The sequence below is a fragment of the Balaenoptera borealis genome (genome assembly GCF_965194805.1).
Source record: "Balaenoptera borealis genome assembly, chromosome: 6".
NCBI lineage: Eukaryota > Metazoa > Chordata > Mammalia > Artiodactyla > Balaenopteridae > Balaenoptera > Balaenoptera borealis.
The window spans coordinates 11,666,624-11,682,721 of NC_138863.1; the positions used below are offsets into that span (position 1 = coordinate 11,666,624).

The 16,098-nt window shown below is 41.0% G+C and overlaps 1 protein-coding gene across 1 annotated transcript in view; it reads left to right on the forward strand.

Annotated features, from left to right (window-relative positions):
- COL4A4 (collagen type IV alpha 4 chain) overlaps positions 1-16,098 on the forward strand; it is a 135,910-nt gene that overhangs the window by 79,083 nt on the left and 40,729 nt on the right. Inside the window, exons 23-29 of the mRNA XM_082396293.1 lie at positions 4,400-4,472; positions 5,420-5,526; positions 8,451-8,634; positions 10,404-10,472; positions 12,216-12,323; positions 12,811-13,029; positions 14,906-15,067. Of these exons, the coding sequence (XP_082252419.1) occupies positions 4,400-4,472; positions 5,420-5,526; positions 8,451-8,634; positions 10,404-10,472; positions 12,216-12,323; positions 12,811-13,029; positions 14,906-15,067 (922 nt within the window). The remainder of the gene's footprint in view (positions 1-4,399; positions 4,473-5,419; positions 5,527-8,450; positions 8,635-10,403; positions 10,473-12,215; positions 12,324-12,810; positions 13,030-14,905; positions 15,068-16,098) is intronic.

Consider the following 16,098-nt stretch of genomic DNA (forward strand, 5'->3'; position numbering starts at 1 on the left):
TTTCTTCAGTGATCTCTTGGTTATTTAGTAGTGTATTGTTTAGCCTCCATGTGTTTGTATTTTTTTACAGATTTCTTTCCTGTAATCGATATCTAGTCTCATAATGTTGTGGTTGGAAACGATACTTGATATGATTTCAATTTTCTTAAATTTACCAAGGCTTGATTTGTTACCCAAGATATGATCTATCCTGGAGAATGTTCCATGCGCACTTGAGAAGAAAGTGTATTCTGTTGTTTTTGGATGGGAAGTCCTATAAATATCAATTAAGTCCACTTTTTTAATGTATCATTTAAAGCTTGTGTTTCCTTATTTATTTTCATTTTGGATAATCTGTTCATTGGTGAAAGTGGGGTGTTAAAGTCCCCTACTATGATTGTGTTACTGTTGATTTCCCCTTTTATGGCTGTTAGCATGTGCCTTATGTATTAAGGTGCTCCTATGTTGGTTGCATAAATATTTACAATTGTTATATCTTCTTGGATTGATCCCTTGATCATTATGTAGTGTCCTTCTTTGTCTCTTGTAATAGTCTTTATTTTAAATTCTATTTTGTCTGATATGAGAATTGCTACTCCAGCTTTCTTTTGATTTCCATTTACATGGAATATCTTTTTCCATCCCCTCACTTTCAGTCTGTATGTGTTGCTAGGTCTGAAGTGGGTCTCTTGTAGACAGCATATATACGGGTCTTGTTTTTGTATCCATTCAGCCAGTCTGTGTCTTTTGGTTGGAGCATTTAATCCATTTACATTTAAGGTAATTATCGATATGTAGGTTCCTTAATTGTTTTGGGTTTGTTATTGTAGGTCTTTTCCTTCTCTTGTGTTTCCTGCCTAGAGAAGTTCCTTTAGCATTTGTTGTAAAGCTGGTTTGGTGGTGCTGAATTCTCTTAGCTTTTGCTTGTCTGTAAAGGTTTTAATTTCTCCATCGAATGTGAATGAGATCCTTGCTGGGTAGAGTAATCTTGGTTGTAGGTTTTCCCCTTTCATCACTTTAAATATGTCCTGCCACTCCCTTCTGGCTTGCAGAGCTTCTGCTGAAAAATCAGCTGTTAACCTTATGGGGGTTCCCTTGTATGTTATTTGTTGCTTTTCCCTTGCTGCTTTAATATTTTTTCATTGTATTTAATTTTTGATAGTTTGGTTAATATATATCTTGGCGTGTTTCTCCTTGGATTTATCCTGTATGGGACTCTCTGTGCTTCCTGGACTTGATTGACTCTTTCCTTTCCCATATTAGGGAAGTTTTCAGCTATAATCTCTTCAAATATTTTCTCAGTCCCTTTTTTTCCCTTCTTCTTCTGGGACCCCTATAATTCGAATGTTGGTGTGTTTAATGTTGTCCCAGAGGTCTCTGTGACTGTCCTCAATTCTTTTCATTCTTTTTTCTTTATTCTACTCTGCAGTAGTTATTTCCACTATTTTATCTTCCAGGTCACTTATCCATTCTTCTGCCTCACTTATTCTGCTATTGATTCCTTCTAGAGAATTTTTAATTTCATTTATTGTGCTGTTCATCATTGTTTGTTTGCTCTTTAGTTCTTCTGTGTCCTTGTTAAACGTTTCTTGTATTTTCTCCATTCTATTTCCAAGAATTTGGATATCTTTACTATCATTACTCTGAATTCTTTTTCAGGTAGACTGCCTATTTCCTCTTCATTTGTTTGTCTAGTGGGTTTTTACCTTGCTCCTTCATCTGCTGTGTGTTTCTCTGTCTTCGCATTTTGCTTAACTTACTGTGTTTGGGTTCTCCTTTGCGCAGGCTGCAAGTTTGTAGTTCCCGTTGTTTTTGGTGTCTGCCTCCAGTGGCTAAGGTTGGTTCAGTGGGTTGTGTAGGCTTCCTGGTGGAGGGGACTGGTGCCTGTGTTCTGGTGGATGAGGCTGGATCTTGTCTTTCTGGTGGGCCGGACAGCATCCGGTGGTGTGTTTTGGGGTGTCTGTGAACTTACTATGATTTTAGGCAGCCTCTCTGCTAATAGGTGGTGTTGTGTTCCTATCTTGCTAGTTGTTTGGCATAGCTCTGTAACTTCCTGGTTGTCCAGTGGAGTTGGGTCTTAGTGTTGGGATGGAGATCTCTGGGAGAGCTTTTGCCATTTGATATTATGTAGGGCTGGAAGGTCTCTGGTGGACCAATGTCCTGAACTCAGCTCTCCCACCTCAGAGGCTCAAGCCTGACACCTGGCTGGAGCACCAAGACCCTGTCAGCCACTTGGCTCAGAAGAAAAGTGAGAAAAAATAAATAAATTAAATAAATAAATAAATAAAGTTATTAAATTAAAAAATTATTAAAAATAAAAAAAATAAAAAAGTAATAAAAAAAGAAAGAAGGAAGAGAGCAACCAAACTAAGAAACAAATCCACCAATGATAACAAGCACTCAAAACTATACTAAAAAAAAAAAATGGATGGACAGAACCCTAGGACAAATGGTAAAAGCAAAGCTATACAGACAAAATCACACAAAGAAGCATACACTTACACCCTCACAAAAAGAGAGAAAGGAAAAAATATATATATATATAAATTTAAAAAAGGAAGAGAGCAACCAAATCAATAAACAAATCTAGCAATGATAATAAGCTCTAAATACTAAACTAAGATAAACATAAAACCAGAAACAAATTAGATGCAGAAAACAAACCCCAAGTCTACACTTGCTCCCAAAGTCCACTGCCTCAATTTTGGGTTGATTCGTTGTCTATTCTGGTATTCCAGAGATGATTGTGGAGATTTAATCTGCTGCTCCTGAGGCTGCTGGGAGAGATTTCCCCTTCTCTTCTTTGTTTGCACAGCTCCTGGGATTCAACTTTGGATTTTGCCCGTCCTCTGCGTGTAGGTTGCCCTCTGGCATCTGTTCCCCGCTCAGACAGGAGGGGGTTAAAGGAGCAGCTGCTTCGGGGGCTCCGGCTCACTCAGGCCGGGGGGAGGGAGGGGTACGGATGTGGGGCGAGCCTGCGGCAGCAGAGGCCGGCGTAACGTTGCAGCAGCCTGAGGCGCGCCGTGTGTTCTCCCGGGGAAGTTGTCCCTGGACCACGGGACCCTGGCGGTGGCGGGCTGCACAGGCTCCCAGGAGGGGAGGTGTGGATAGTGACCTGTGCTCGCACACAGGCTTCTTGGTGGCGGCAGCAGCAGCCTTAGCATCTCATGCCCGTCTCTGGTGTCCGCGCTGATAACCGAGGTTCGCACCCGTCTCTGGAGCTCGTTTAGGTGGTGCTCTGAATGGGAGTATTGAGTAGTGTGTGGAGCTGTATTTTCTCTACATTAAATGGCTCCCAAACATTTTGTCCACTTTAGTTTTGATACCTGTTGTATACATTTTAGGCTTTTTCTTTGCTCTTATTGTTTGATGCTGCCATCGTCCTTTCTCTACTTGTACCTCTACCCCCCTTTGTAGTTCACTGCTCATGAACTAATAGAGGCCAGTTAAAAAGATAATTAAGCTTGCTTGACCATGCTGTTAAGATTGTATGAAAAAAAGACAAAGTGGCATCTATGTAAGCAAAGCAAGTGGTCTGCTCAGTCATTTTTACCTCCTTTCAAATTCTTGTCTATGTTTCTTGATCATTGAGGTCACCAGATAAGTGACCTTAAGCTATGTACAGTGCTTCTATAACTGTGTTTACCATAATGCTTGGTCATTCTAATATACCAAAGGTAGGATTACAGATTTTTGATATGGCTTACTATTTAATAATGTGTAACACAAAACCATGACTGAAATAGTCCAGTCTCAGAGCAGTGTTGAAGTTAAAAGATGATGAGCCCATTGGCCAAAATTAGTTGTTTACTTGCCATACAGAGGAAATACATGGATTACAGAAAGATTGCCTCCTCTTGCTCATCAGTGTCCTACAATATCACAGTGTTTTTCATCACATTCATTCCTAAACCTCTGTGTTCTGCTCTAGTGCCAGCTGTTGTGGTTAAACTCTCCCCTGCTTTCCTCCCAATTCTACATTACAACACTCAAGATAGTTAAATTTTTTAATTATAAATTATTTTTATGATAATTATATTATAAATTTTTATGTTATGACTCACAAGAAGTTGCACAATCATACCCAGAGGTCCCATGTACACTTCACCCGGCTTCCTCCAATGAATATCTTACAGAACCGTAGTACATTGCCAAAACCAAGAAACTGACAGTGATACATTTCTGTTGACTCAGGCACAGACGTTATTCAGATTCCACCAGCTTTCACGTGCAGCTCAAGAACCTCAGTTTTGTAAGGCAGGACCCCCCTTGGAAGGTGGGGAAGAGAATGACATCAACAGTACCAAACTAGAATCTAGAGCAGCTGATTTAGAAGGAAAGAAGAGAGAGGTTAGATGTATACAAATAACTTTTGACCCGTCACAGTTAAACTGATTTTTTCCTCGTATTTTTTACCAAGGGAAAACCTGGTACCTCAGGACCACCTGGCAGCAAAGGAGAAAAAGGTGACCTGGTTGTATCAAGAGTGAAAGGTGAGCATAATCAATCACTTAGCTCCCTGCCATTTTATGAATGATGTATGAACCATTCTCTTGCATTAATTTCTCCTGTGACCGCAGATAAATTCTATAATAAGATTTGGGATTGTTGAGATTGCTTAAAAAAAATACTCCCTGCCCTTCGGAGTCGTGTGAATGTTGAGCCTAAATCCTGTGCTCAAATCCTCATTGTTGTGAATTGGGTTTGAAACAAGATCTCCTTTGATTTGCCTAGCATTTATTCACTGCATTATAGTATCCTGTATTAATCAAGAATATTTTGGTTGTAAACGACAAAAACCCAGCTTGAAGTAGTGTTTTTAGAGAAGTAATTTATTGACTTAAACAAAATTTGAAAGGTTAGGTGTATGGCTTGCACTGGGACGACTGCATGAGAAGGCTGTCTCGGCATTTTGCATCTTTCTTTGCACTGTCTGCATTTTCTCCCGTCTGGTTTTCTCTGGGCTATGGGTACGTGCCCCCAGGTAGCTCCAAGTTCTTAACAGCCAGAGGTGAAAGAGAGCTCTACCTCTTTCTGCTCCAGTTAGAAAAACAAGGTCCAGGAAGGACTGGATTAGCCTGGGTCATGGGCCCAACCATGGACCATTCCCCCACTCACTATGGCCAGGGGATGGCATACCGTGTTTGGTGTCACACAAGCAGAGGAAGATGCTGTAGGGATTGGCACCTCCACACACAACCTCCTTGTCAGAACAGGAAAAGAGACATTTCCCAAATAAGAGATTCAATGGGTTTGGCAATTGTCAATCTCCCCTTTGACTTTTGCATGATTGTCTTCGTGTGACTTTAGTCAACTGAGACACTCAGAGGAACCTCTACCAGCCCAGGGTCATGGTCATTGCCTTTATCTTTAGTTCTTTGTTTCCTTCTATTTCATCCATTGCTGAGAAGGGCTTGACTCTTTCGGCCTTTGTTACCAGGGCACAAAGGAGAAAGAGGTCCTGATGGGCCCCCAGGATTTCCAGGGCAGCAGGGACAACACGGTCAAGATGGATATGCTGGAGAAAAAGGGGACCCAGGACCGCTGGTGTGTATAATTCTTCTCCTGCTATAGAGTTTCACTCTCTTACATGGTCACAAAGTATCTGTTTTCCCCTTCTCGGTTTAAAAAAGCTGAACAGTAAAGTGTCAACGTGCTGTAAGCCAGAGTCACCTTTGTTTCACTGCCACAAAAAGATGGCTGTTATAAAAGGTATGGCTTATTGCAGATGGTCTAAAATCCTGAGTGGCAGTTCATCATAGCCAGACTTTCTGTCCCTAGTCTTTATATTATTCTCGTGGTGCTTATTTCCTTCTGGGGCCCTTGTCTCTACAAAGGCCCCACTGGTCTCAGGTCTGTTCAGTTGACTCTGTAGGGTGGAGGATAGTACACAGGTCCTGATAATCACCTTCAGTTCTGTTCTCTGATGAAGAAGCACATGAGGGGAAGTGGCAAGCGAGAAAGGATGAACTAGCGCAGATCCACTGGATAGACATATTGGCTGATGGAAGGTCCCACTGATAAATGATAATTCTGCATTTTTCAGACATGTTTTGGGTGGAGACCACATGTAGCTGATGAAGTTCATAAGAAAAGACTATGAGACATAATCAGGAACTTAAAATATCTTGGCATATGAGGTATTTTTGAATGCTTGCAATGCCACACAAACTGAGCTAGATGTTTTACTCGTAACTATTGTCTTCGGAGGAACAATTATCTTTGAGAGTTTACAGTAAGGAGATGGAGGCTTAGGGTATGTTACTCAAGGTCAACTATCTATCAAGTAGGCTAAACAGGAGGGAAAACGCAGTCTTTCTTATTTCAAGTACATGCTGTTTCCACCAGATCATGCAGCCTGCCATTGAGAGTGTTGTAAAAAGGAAGGACCATGTTCTGATTTTATAGGAATCCTATCTGCTAAAATACATGTGAATAAGAGACGGAAGTTTGGAAGTTGGGTTAGATGGTACTTATAGCTTTCTGGTCTTTCAGCGGATATTGAGTATATAAATAATCTTCTCTGCTTTAGATTTGGTAATCCCTGTTTCATTCATTCTTCCACTTAAGAAACTACAGTTTTGCACTTATCCACAGGAGATATGGTGCAAGACCCCAAGTGGACGCCTGAAACCGTGGGTAGTACCCGACCCCATACATACTTATGATACATACCTATGATAAAGTTTAATTTATAAATTAGGCACTGTAAGAGATTAACAACTAATAATAAAATAAAACAGTTATAACAATATACTGTAATAAAATTTATGTGAATGTAGTGTCTCTCTCTCTCTCAAAATATCTTATTGTACAAATGTAATGCCTTTCCATCTTAACTAAGCACTTAGCAAGCACTGTGCCATGACTTCTGCAGGTTGCGGTGTGACGGCAAAACTAGCACAAATTTCATTTTCCTTCTTCACAATTTCATGGATATAAAAGTCATTCTTACCATAGATCTTAGCAACCTCAGCATACGATTCTTTTTTCTTTCCTTATTAAACTGAGAACTTGCACCTTTTCACTTAAAGGAAGCACTTTACAACTTCTCTGGGGCATAGCTGAATTATCAGCATCACTACTCTTGTGCTTTGGGGCTGTTATTAAGTAAAATAAGGGTGACTTGCACACAAGCACTGTGATACCACTGCAATCAATCTGATAACCAGACGCTACTAAGTGACTAACTGAAGGATATGCTGGAGAAAGGGTTGATTCACGTCCCTAGTGAGATGGAGCAAGACGGCTTCATCATGCTACTCAGAACGGAGCGCAGTTTAAAACTTGTGAATCGTTTACGTCTGGAATTTTCCACTTAATATTTTCAGACCGTGGGTAACTGAAACCTTGGAAAGTGAAACCGTGAATAAGCAGGGGACTGCTGTATTTAGAAACCAACGTCACTGAGTGATAATTGTCATCATGTACTAACCTAACTGTGAAAAACCGAAGTGTTTTTACAGATCAAATTGGGAGAGGAATTTCTATAACACCCACTAGGGACGGGGGAAATCTCTCTAGAGTGTCAGACTGAGTCTGAAACAATTCAGACTCATAGACCACATTTGGGACCAGGCCGCTCAGAAGGCTAGAAGGCGTGACCCTCCACTTGCCTGCGGGGCAGTGTCAGGCATTCCTCATACACAAGAGTCCTTGCAGCTTTTCATTCAGTTGGGGTGAAGGCAGTGAGATTCCCATATACAGAAGTGTGAGCAGCCTGGGCTTGAAAGCCTCCTTCTCCATGGGAGTGTTATCTGCACCGCACAGCTAGCTTGCGAGGACCCCACAAGGAACTTGCCAGTTACACGAGCCGCCTCTTAAGGAAGCCCTGACAAAGGCTCCACACAGGTCTTTATAGTTCTTCCAGACCAGATGCAAGTTTTGCAGCCAGGGATTAATTTTACCATAAGCAAGGTGGTCTAGTAACGCAGTTGACATCCATTTTTATGCAGATTCCTGAAGAGCAGAACTAGACCATTAACCAAAGTCAAATTCTTACGCAGGAGGAGAAAGGATTTGTCAGCCCTTGGCCCACAGAGGTGGAGGGTGATAAAGTCCATCCCTGTGTCTTACAATAATGCAGAAAAAAACGTTTCTAATAGATAAGAATTTATGTAGTTTGTAAGCCCACCGCTTCCCTTAATTTATGCATTTCTATATTTTATTGTATTTGCTGTCACAGAGTGGTTCTAAATAAAATTTCTTATTCTGTATTTAAGACATAACACATATAATTTTCTGTTTTTGAGTCATAAAACACATATCAAGAGCATACATATGTCTGTAAATATGTATGTAAAACATTAGGAGGAATCTTAGTTAATCAGTTAAAATCACATTTGCTATTAAGTAACTTCTAGAATTAACTGGCTTTCTGCATGCATTTTTGTAGCCTACATGACAATGAATGCTTTGAGTTCATGGCCTTTCAAAGGTTGGTAATTGACTCTTGATGCAAATGTTCTCAGGGAGATCAAGAAGATGCAGCCCCAGGTGATAAAGGGCCTCCTGGACCACCAGGCCCCCCGGGAAGAGCAGGACCTAGGGGGCCTCCAGGACTGGGATTTCCTGGTCCACCAGGAGAGAGGGGGCAACCAGGAGCTCCAGGCTGCCCAGGCAAGAGGGGCCCTGATGGCTGGAAGGGTCAGAAAGGTAATTTTGAATGTTTTTGTGGCAGAATGTCAAGTGAAATCATGGAAATTAAAGTAAGCCTCTCTTCTGGGCAAAGTTATTACAGTTATGGTAGAACCTCTAAAATAAAATTCCCACAATTCACTGTTCAAACCTTGAATGTTGTCAAACAAAAGCATTACAGCACAATCAATACTTAAAACAAATCTTTAAAATGCTAAGATGTCTTTGCTGATTTATTGGTTTGGCAAATTGCCTTTCATTCATTTCTCAGTATCAATGTGGACAATCTGACTCTTAAAATTACATACATGTATATGTTCAAAATCTCTCTTTTTTTACTATCTTTTGAGATTATGCATTTTATTTGAATAGAAACACTAATATTTCATTTTAAAAATACAGCATTGTCCATGAAAACCCATTTGTAGGCATTCTAGGGAGAAAAAAAGGCGGGATTTTAAATATATTTGACAGTTATTTGGATTTCAAACAATAAAGTGACTTGTAGTTTTATAGCTCAAAACTTTTAAAAAGGTTGGAAAAAGATTGATTTAAGATTTTCTCTTTTGTAATATGTGCATATGACTTGAGTTACATAGTTACTTGTGAAATTTTATAATATAATAATATGTTTGGTTCTTGCTTTGACAACACAGAAAGACAAATACCTTGGAATTTGATATGGTTTAAGATCATGGTCTGGAACCATCAAAATATAACATTATTTTTATTCATATGGTACATTTTTTATTTAAGAGCTTATGGTGTAATACATTATGAGATGTAGTTTCTGTTATAAAAGGGAAACATTCCATTTTAAAGGAGAAGAAAACTCAAGAGCACAACTTTGAAATTTTATTTTCTTTACCAAGTGAAATGAAGGATGACAAAACCACATTGCAAAGTCATTAGAAAAACAAGAGCCAGTATATATATTTTTTTTAGTAAATTTATTTATTTTATTTTTGGCTGCGTTTTGTCTTCATTGCTACATGCGGGCTTTCTCTAGTTGCAGTGAGCTGGGCCTACTCTTCGTTGCGGTGCGCGGGCTTCTCATTGCAGTAGCTTCTCGTTGCGGAGCACGGGCTTTAGGCGCGTGGGCTTCTGTAGTTGTGGCACATGGGCTCAGTAGTTGTGGCTCGCGGGCTCCAGAGCACAGGCTCAGTAGTTGTGGCACATGGGCTTAGTTACTCCACGGCATGTGGGATCTTCCCCGACCAGGGCTCAGGCCTGTGTCCCCTGCATTGGCAGATGGATACCCAACCACTGAGCCACCAGGGAAGCCCCCAGAGACAATATATTTGAAGCACCTGACCCATGGCAGGCCCTCAGTAAATGGAAGCTGTTATTAGTATCTCTCCCAGTCTCTTCATTTGCACAATTCCCCCACATCCAAGCTAGGAGTCAAATCTTGGGAACTCAGTGTTGCATGCTTGCTGCTATTTCATGATTTATCAAAGCTTCTGATTCCATTGTATTAGACATCCATGGGTCTATACATCCATTATTTTTTGTAGGTTATTAAACTGATATTTCTTGGAATCAATATTTTTCTTATTCCCCTTCTGTCTATTACTGTCTGACAGTTGAAGTTCAGGTTTCAGGACAGATCTTCTAGAAATTCAAAATAAACGTAGTTCAAGTGACCTAATGAGACTCGAGAGTCTTCTTTTCCTTTGAATTCCACATATACTGTATGAAGAAGTATCTTGATCGAGTTGTCATTGAGATTCACGTTGCATTGGACTATCAATTATGTGAATGCCACTTTTTTTTTTTCATTCCAGGTGATACAATTCCTTGTAACGTAACCTACCCTGGGAGGCCAGGCCCGCCAGGTTTTGATGGACCTCAAGGTACGATCAAGGAGAAATTACTGTCATACACATTCCCAACTAAAAGAACTGGCAAGACAGATAAACCAATAGCAAATCCTCAGGGAACTATTTAGGATATTTCTACCCTGATTATAAAGTTTTGAGGGACTATGGGGAAACAGCATTTGTAGCCATTCCCCTTGGGTCCGCCGTCCACCAAACACACTCTGAATAATATTTCTGTGCAACAAAGTTTACCTTGATTTGATCACATATCGGCAAAAATGATTATCCTTTGAGCATTTTAAAACTATATCTTCTTTCTTTACTTGTGCACCGAGAGTGAAAATTGATCATTTGATTACTGATTATAAGTTTTACTCTATTCTGCTTTCCAAGAGACCCAAATATCTGACCAGAAACATTCTGAAAAATGCCCATGCATCTACACCCGATTACACTTTCATACAACCACTGCACTTGACTCAATCACCTATTTATAGCTGAATTAAACCCTAGATCTATATAAGGGATTTTGTCTAATTCTTTTTTATTTATTTAGAGTTCACTTAAATTGACCTGTTAAGTACTAGCATGGCCACTAAAGGTCACCTTTCTTGTTCTATGTAACTATCAATACAAAAAGTGTTTAAGCATTCAATGATGAATGACTCTCTATTGCCCTCTATAACCACTAGCTTTCACAATAGTGTTGTGTAACAACCTCCAAATTGCAGTGGGCTTTAACAAATAGTATTTATTTTCTGTCTGTGGGTCTGTCGTTGGCTGAGGTTCAGCTGATCTAAGATGCTCTCTATCGGCTTCGTGCCTGGCTCTGGGTCAGGTCAGGTCTGCAGCAGACATCTCATTGTGAGGCCAGGGTGTGCTCTGCTCCTGTGGCTGCAGAAATGCCAGAGGGTGGGGCCCAGCTTCACTGGCACTGTTCACACCTTTCATTACTTCATGGTGTTACTATCCTATTGGCCAAAGCAAGTCACATGGCCAAGCCCCGGATCAAAGTGTGGGAAATACGGGCCACCCACCACAAGGCAGTGGCAAGGGTGTGGAAATATAATTCTATATCAGTGGAGTGAAGAATGGTTGGTTGACTGATGGTACGTTCATCTTCACATTTGCTGGTACCTTGACATGGATGGATAAAAAAACACGTATGATCACTTTCAGCAGCTTCAGCCTCAAGGGAAGTGAACACTCAAAGTTTCAGCTAGCAGTTGCATCTCCTTTGAAGTTCATGATTTATAAGTTATTTTAGCTTAGATAACTCCTTGTAGGAAAACACAGAAGGTTTTAAAAAAATCTCAATTCCTTTTGCAGGTGCTTTTTGCCTGTACTTCATTTAAGGGCAAATGCAGTAAGATGCAGGGAAGTAGATTTGGTCTTTATTCCGGTGCTTTCTCATCAAGCCACACACTGGCCACCACCTCTGTCCTCTTACAAGGAAGGCTATCCTCACATACTTGTGTTTGAGACTCAGCATGGGAAGGTATCAAAAGATTCATCTGAATGGTGGTATACGTCCCAAAGGCTTTCAGAAAGAATTCTTTACAGTATGGCTTCTGAGAAAGTACCCTAACACAATCTCTATGAAAATCTTATTTGGAGCACAAGACTTATAAACACCAGGCTAGGCACCACCTATACGTCCATAAAGTAGAAATAGCCTAAGAAAGACTTAACATAGATTTTATTTTAAAAATCATCTTATTTTGTCCTCATTGGATTTGTGTTTTATTGTGTCTGTGTTTTGTTGTTTTTGTTTAGGTCCGAAGGGATTTCCAGGTCGTCGGGGAGCTCCTGGGTTGAGGTGTTTGGATGGGGAAAAGGGTCAAAGTGGCAAACCAGGAATCTCAGAAATCCCTGGTCCACCTGGTAAATAAGTGCTTTTCATTTAGGAATGTCTCATGATCTTAGTCAGCAAATGGCCCAGGGATCCCTAGATGGTGGGGGAATGGTTTTTCTTGATATAGTAAGCTCTTAGCTATGTTTCAATAACTTCTAGGTTATGATACTTTTGTGATGTCTCAGGGCTCCTTAAACCTGGAGCATGAGTTATAGGCTATTATATTATATTATTATTATATTACATTGTGTTGTAGGAACTGCTCAGTCTAGACAGACTGTTTGCCGGTAAATGAAAGCAATTAGGGAAATGTCATTGGCTTATAGGAAACACGGAGTTACAATTCATTTTCTGACAAAAGGTGGCAAAAAACAGTATTGCCTATTAAGTTACTCTTAATTTTAGTAGGTATCCCTGTATTTTAAAACAATGTGTTTTTATCAAAGCAGTAGTCTTATATGTGTATTGGTTCTGTATCTGTACATGTAACAATTTAAACAATTTTTTGTTCAATAGGTTTTCATGGTGATATGGGAGATCCAGGTTTTGGAGGTGAAAAGGGGTCCTCCCTTGTCGGGCCCCCAGGCTCTCCAGGTTCACCTGGAGTGAATGGTCAGAAAGGACCTCCGGGAGACTCTGCTATTGGCTACCCAGGACCCCCAGGAAAGAGGGGTCTTTTAGGAGTACCAGGGTCAAAAGGACTCAGAGGTGATCCCGGACGACCAGGGGCTGCAGGTATGAGGGCTGTGCTCTTCCTGTGGTCCATAAAGCCAGCTCGGATCTGGAACAGGTCCCTGAAGAGTGTCTAGACTATCTTGCCTTAAAAATCTAGAATGTAAAATTTTCAGTCAAGCATCTTCCTTCATACATGGGCAGTGGTTACATTTCTAATAACCTACATCCGCAGTGTTGCCTTTGCATTTTATTGGTTGGTTTCAAGCCCAGCTCACTGTGGCTCAGTCTGTTCCATCTGATTCAGCAGCTACCAGACATCTGCCTGCTTTGGACTTCAGGCCAGTATGTTAGCGCTGAGGAGCAGAGACTGGGTGACCCGCCCACTGCCACTGCCAGGCTGAAGGAGGGCACGACAGGCTGTCAGAGAAGAGCAGCTCCCTGGGGCAAAGCAGGGGGGGCTGGCATTCAAAGGAAAGCCCTGGGGGAGAGCTAGGCACGAGCTGAGTCCTGGCAGACGCTGTGTCCTTTGGACAGGTGACAGGACAGAGGGACTTTCATTCCAGCAGGGGTAGCAGGCAGGGCAGTGAAACTTAAGATGGGGAGGTGGCCCTGGCACTGATTCACATTCTTTTCTGAAATCGCTATGGATCCTTCAGGATCCCCAGCAGAGGTTTTCAGATTTTAATGTACTTAAAATTACCACCTCCCCCCCCAAAAAAACAGGGGTAGAGGTGGGGGTCATTAACATCACCATCTTCTGGGCCCCAATCTCGGAAATTGTGATTCATTACATCAGAACTGGGTGGAGTCCAGCATTCCAGTCTGAACTTTAACCCCTGGGGGATGGTGACCCAAAGTGGACCCCAGATCAGACTTTTACAAACACTGTTCTGGTTCTTTTCTAATGATGGATGGGCCAGTGTTCATTAGGTACCCATGATAGTACAATAGTACAGGGAAAATGGAAGGCGGGGAAATAAGCCACATTCTTCGTCCTCAGAGAGCTTATCCAATAGTTTGTAAGTCAGAAGCATTCATATACAAAAACCCATTTAATTGGAACATAACAAGATAATACTTTATGTGAGTCAATGAAAGTAATTTTGTCCCAGTAATCCCACTATCTCACTTGTGAAATGTATTTAAGGGAAGAATTCAACAGGAGATGGTTAGTACGAAAATACTGTTGTAGTATTATTCACAGTAGAGGAACAATTGAAAACAGTAAAGAGAGTTAAGTAATACGTACATACACACGCTCACACACCACACTCAAAGGAATACTATTCAGCTATTAACAATTAAAATTATATTTGCAAAGATTACAGTAAAATGGAAAACATTTGCATATTAACATGCAATATGAAATAACCCAACAATTGAAAGTGCACTGGGATTACTATTTTAAAAATGCAAACATATGAACCAAAATACAATGAAAACATTAAACAATAAAGTAGATTTTTAGGTTAGGGTGTAGAATTATGGAAGACGTTTTTCCCCCTGAAGATCATGATGCTATCTTTCCAATAAATAAAAATTTTGAGAGTTGGAGTGATGAAATTGTTTACAGAATGCAAATTCAGACAGTACAAACTGGGCGTGCAAGCATTGTGGTGGTTTGGTGTAAAGCCTGCCGCAATGTTAGAGGTGAATGAAAATCAGGAAGAACTGCATGGATTTTTAATTTGCATAAGCAACTTCTATATTGTCTACATAACGTTATCAAGTGATTCTCTTAGCAATGCATAGCTTTACCGTGCACTTGGAGCTCACTACGATCTATGATAAGAAAATCCATTCAGAGGCTTAACTCATTGGAGCCCAGAGCCGGGATCAAAATGTTTACCTCCAGTATTGATACACATGAATACCACTGTAGGCCGTCTATGTAGTGTTATGCCCTCAGTGTCACAGATGAACTGTATCATTTCAGGGCCAGCTGGCATGCCCGGATTCCCAGGTCTCAAAGGTCCCAAAGGGAGAGAGGGAAGTGCCGGGTTTCCAGGGATCCCAGGTCCACCCGGCCATTCCTGTGAAAGAGGCGCTCCAGGGAGACCAGGGCCACCAGGGCTCCCTGGAGCTCCAGGAAGTCCAGGTAAGTGTCGGCAGGTGTCAAGAACTGTGACAGGTGTGGGGTTCACCCTACTTACAGAGGAATAAGCTCACCTGTTGCTCTTTTATGGATGCTGGCAGAAGCAAGATTCTTGGGTCAGAAACAAAGGATTTGATTATTTATGGCACCGCAAGTAGCATGAGTTTCGTGTTGGTTTGCGTCGTTTCCTTGTGTCACCCAAGTGTCTCGGGGGTGATATAAGAGGGGCTAGTGGATGCCGCACACATGGTGGGTTGCAGTTTCTGAGCCTGAGATACAACAGCTGTACATTAACCTGCAAGACAGCTTGCTTTTCTTACTGGGGGAGGCACTATATCTGTCAGGCTGCTCGCTGCCAACACAACCTTGAGAAATAGCCCGAGTGAGGATGGGTCAGGACCCTCTGTTCTTGGAATACCCAGCAAGACATCAAAGAGACCCATGAGAAAGTGTCTCTCAACACAAGGTGCTGGGGGGCTATTTCCACTATGATCTTTATTTCACCATCCAGATTGTCACCTGTTATTTAAATTCTACTGTGTTTATCCAAATCTAAGAATACACCCTCTCAAAGGATCAAAACGAGATTGGAGCAAACCCTGCCACTACAGCTTTGTTTTTAATCACCAATAATTCTAGATGACGTTGCTGATTCCTATAATTCTCTCATTACACAGTGAACAGCTTGACCAAAATTCACATGGCTGTAGCTTTAAGAAGCACCTGGAATGTTTTCTTCTATTAGTTCCCACCCTCTCCCCACCCAAGAGTAAATGTAAATTCTTTACCCTTATCCATTTTCCATTTTAAAAGACTTTATAATGCATCTCAACTGGGAAATATTTATTCAAGTAATCTGCCTTTCTTTTTATAGCAGCCAGAAAAATATATACTTAGACTGATGGAGAGTCGCTACTGTGATTTTAGCTGATAAATATCGTTTACTTGGCCACAGATACACAATTTAAGCTACCATGGATTTTTTTTCCTGCCCGTGTGTGAAGCCAGTTCTCAGTCTTCCTACATTGTTGTCA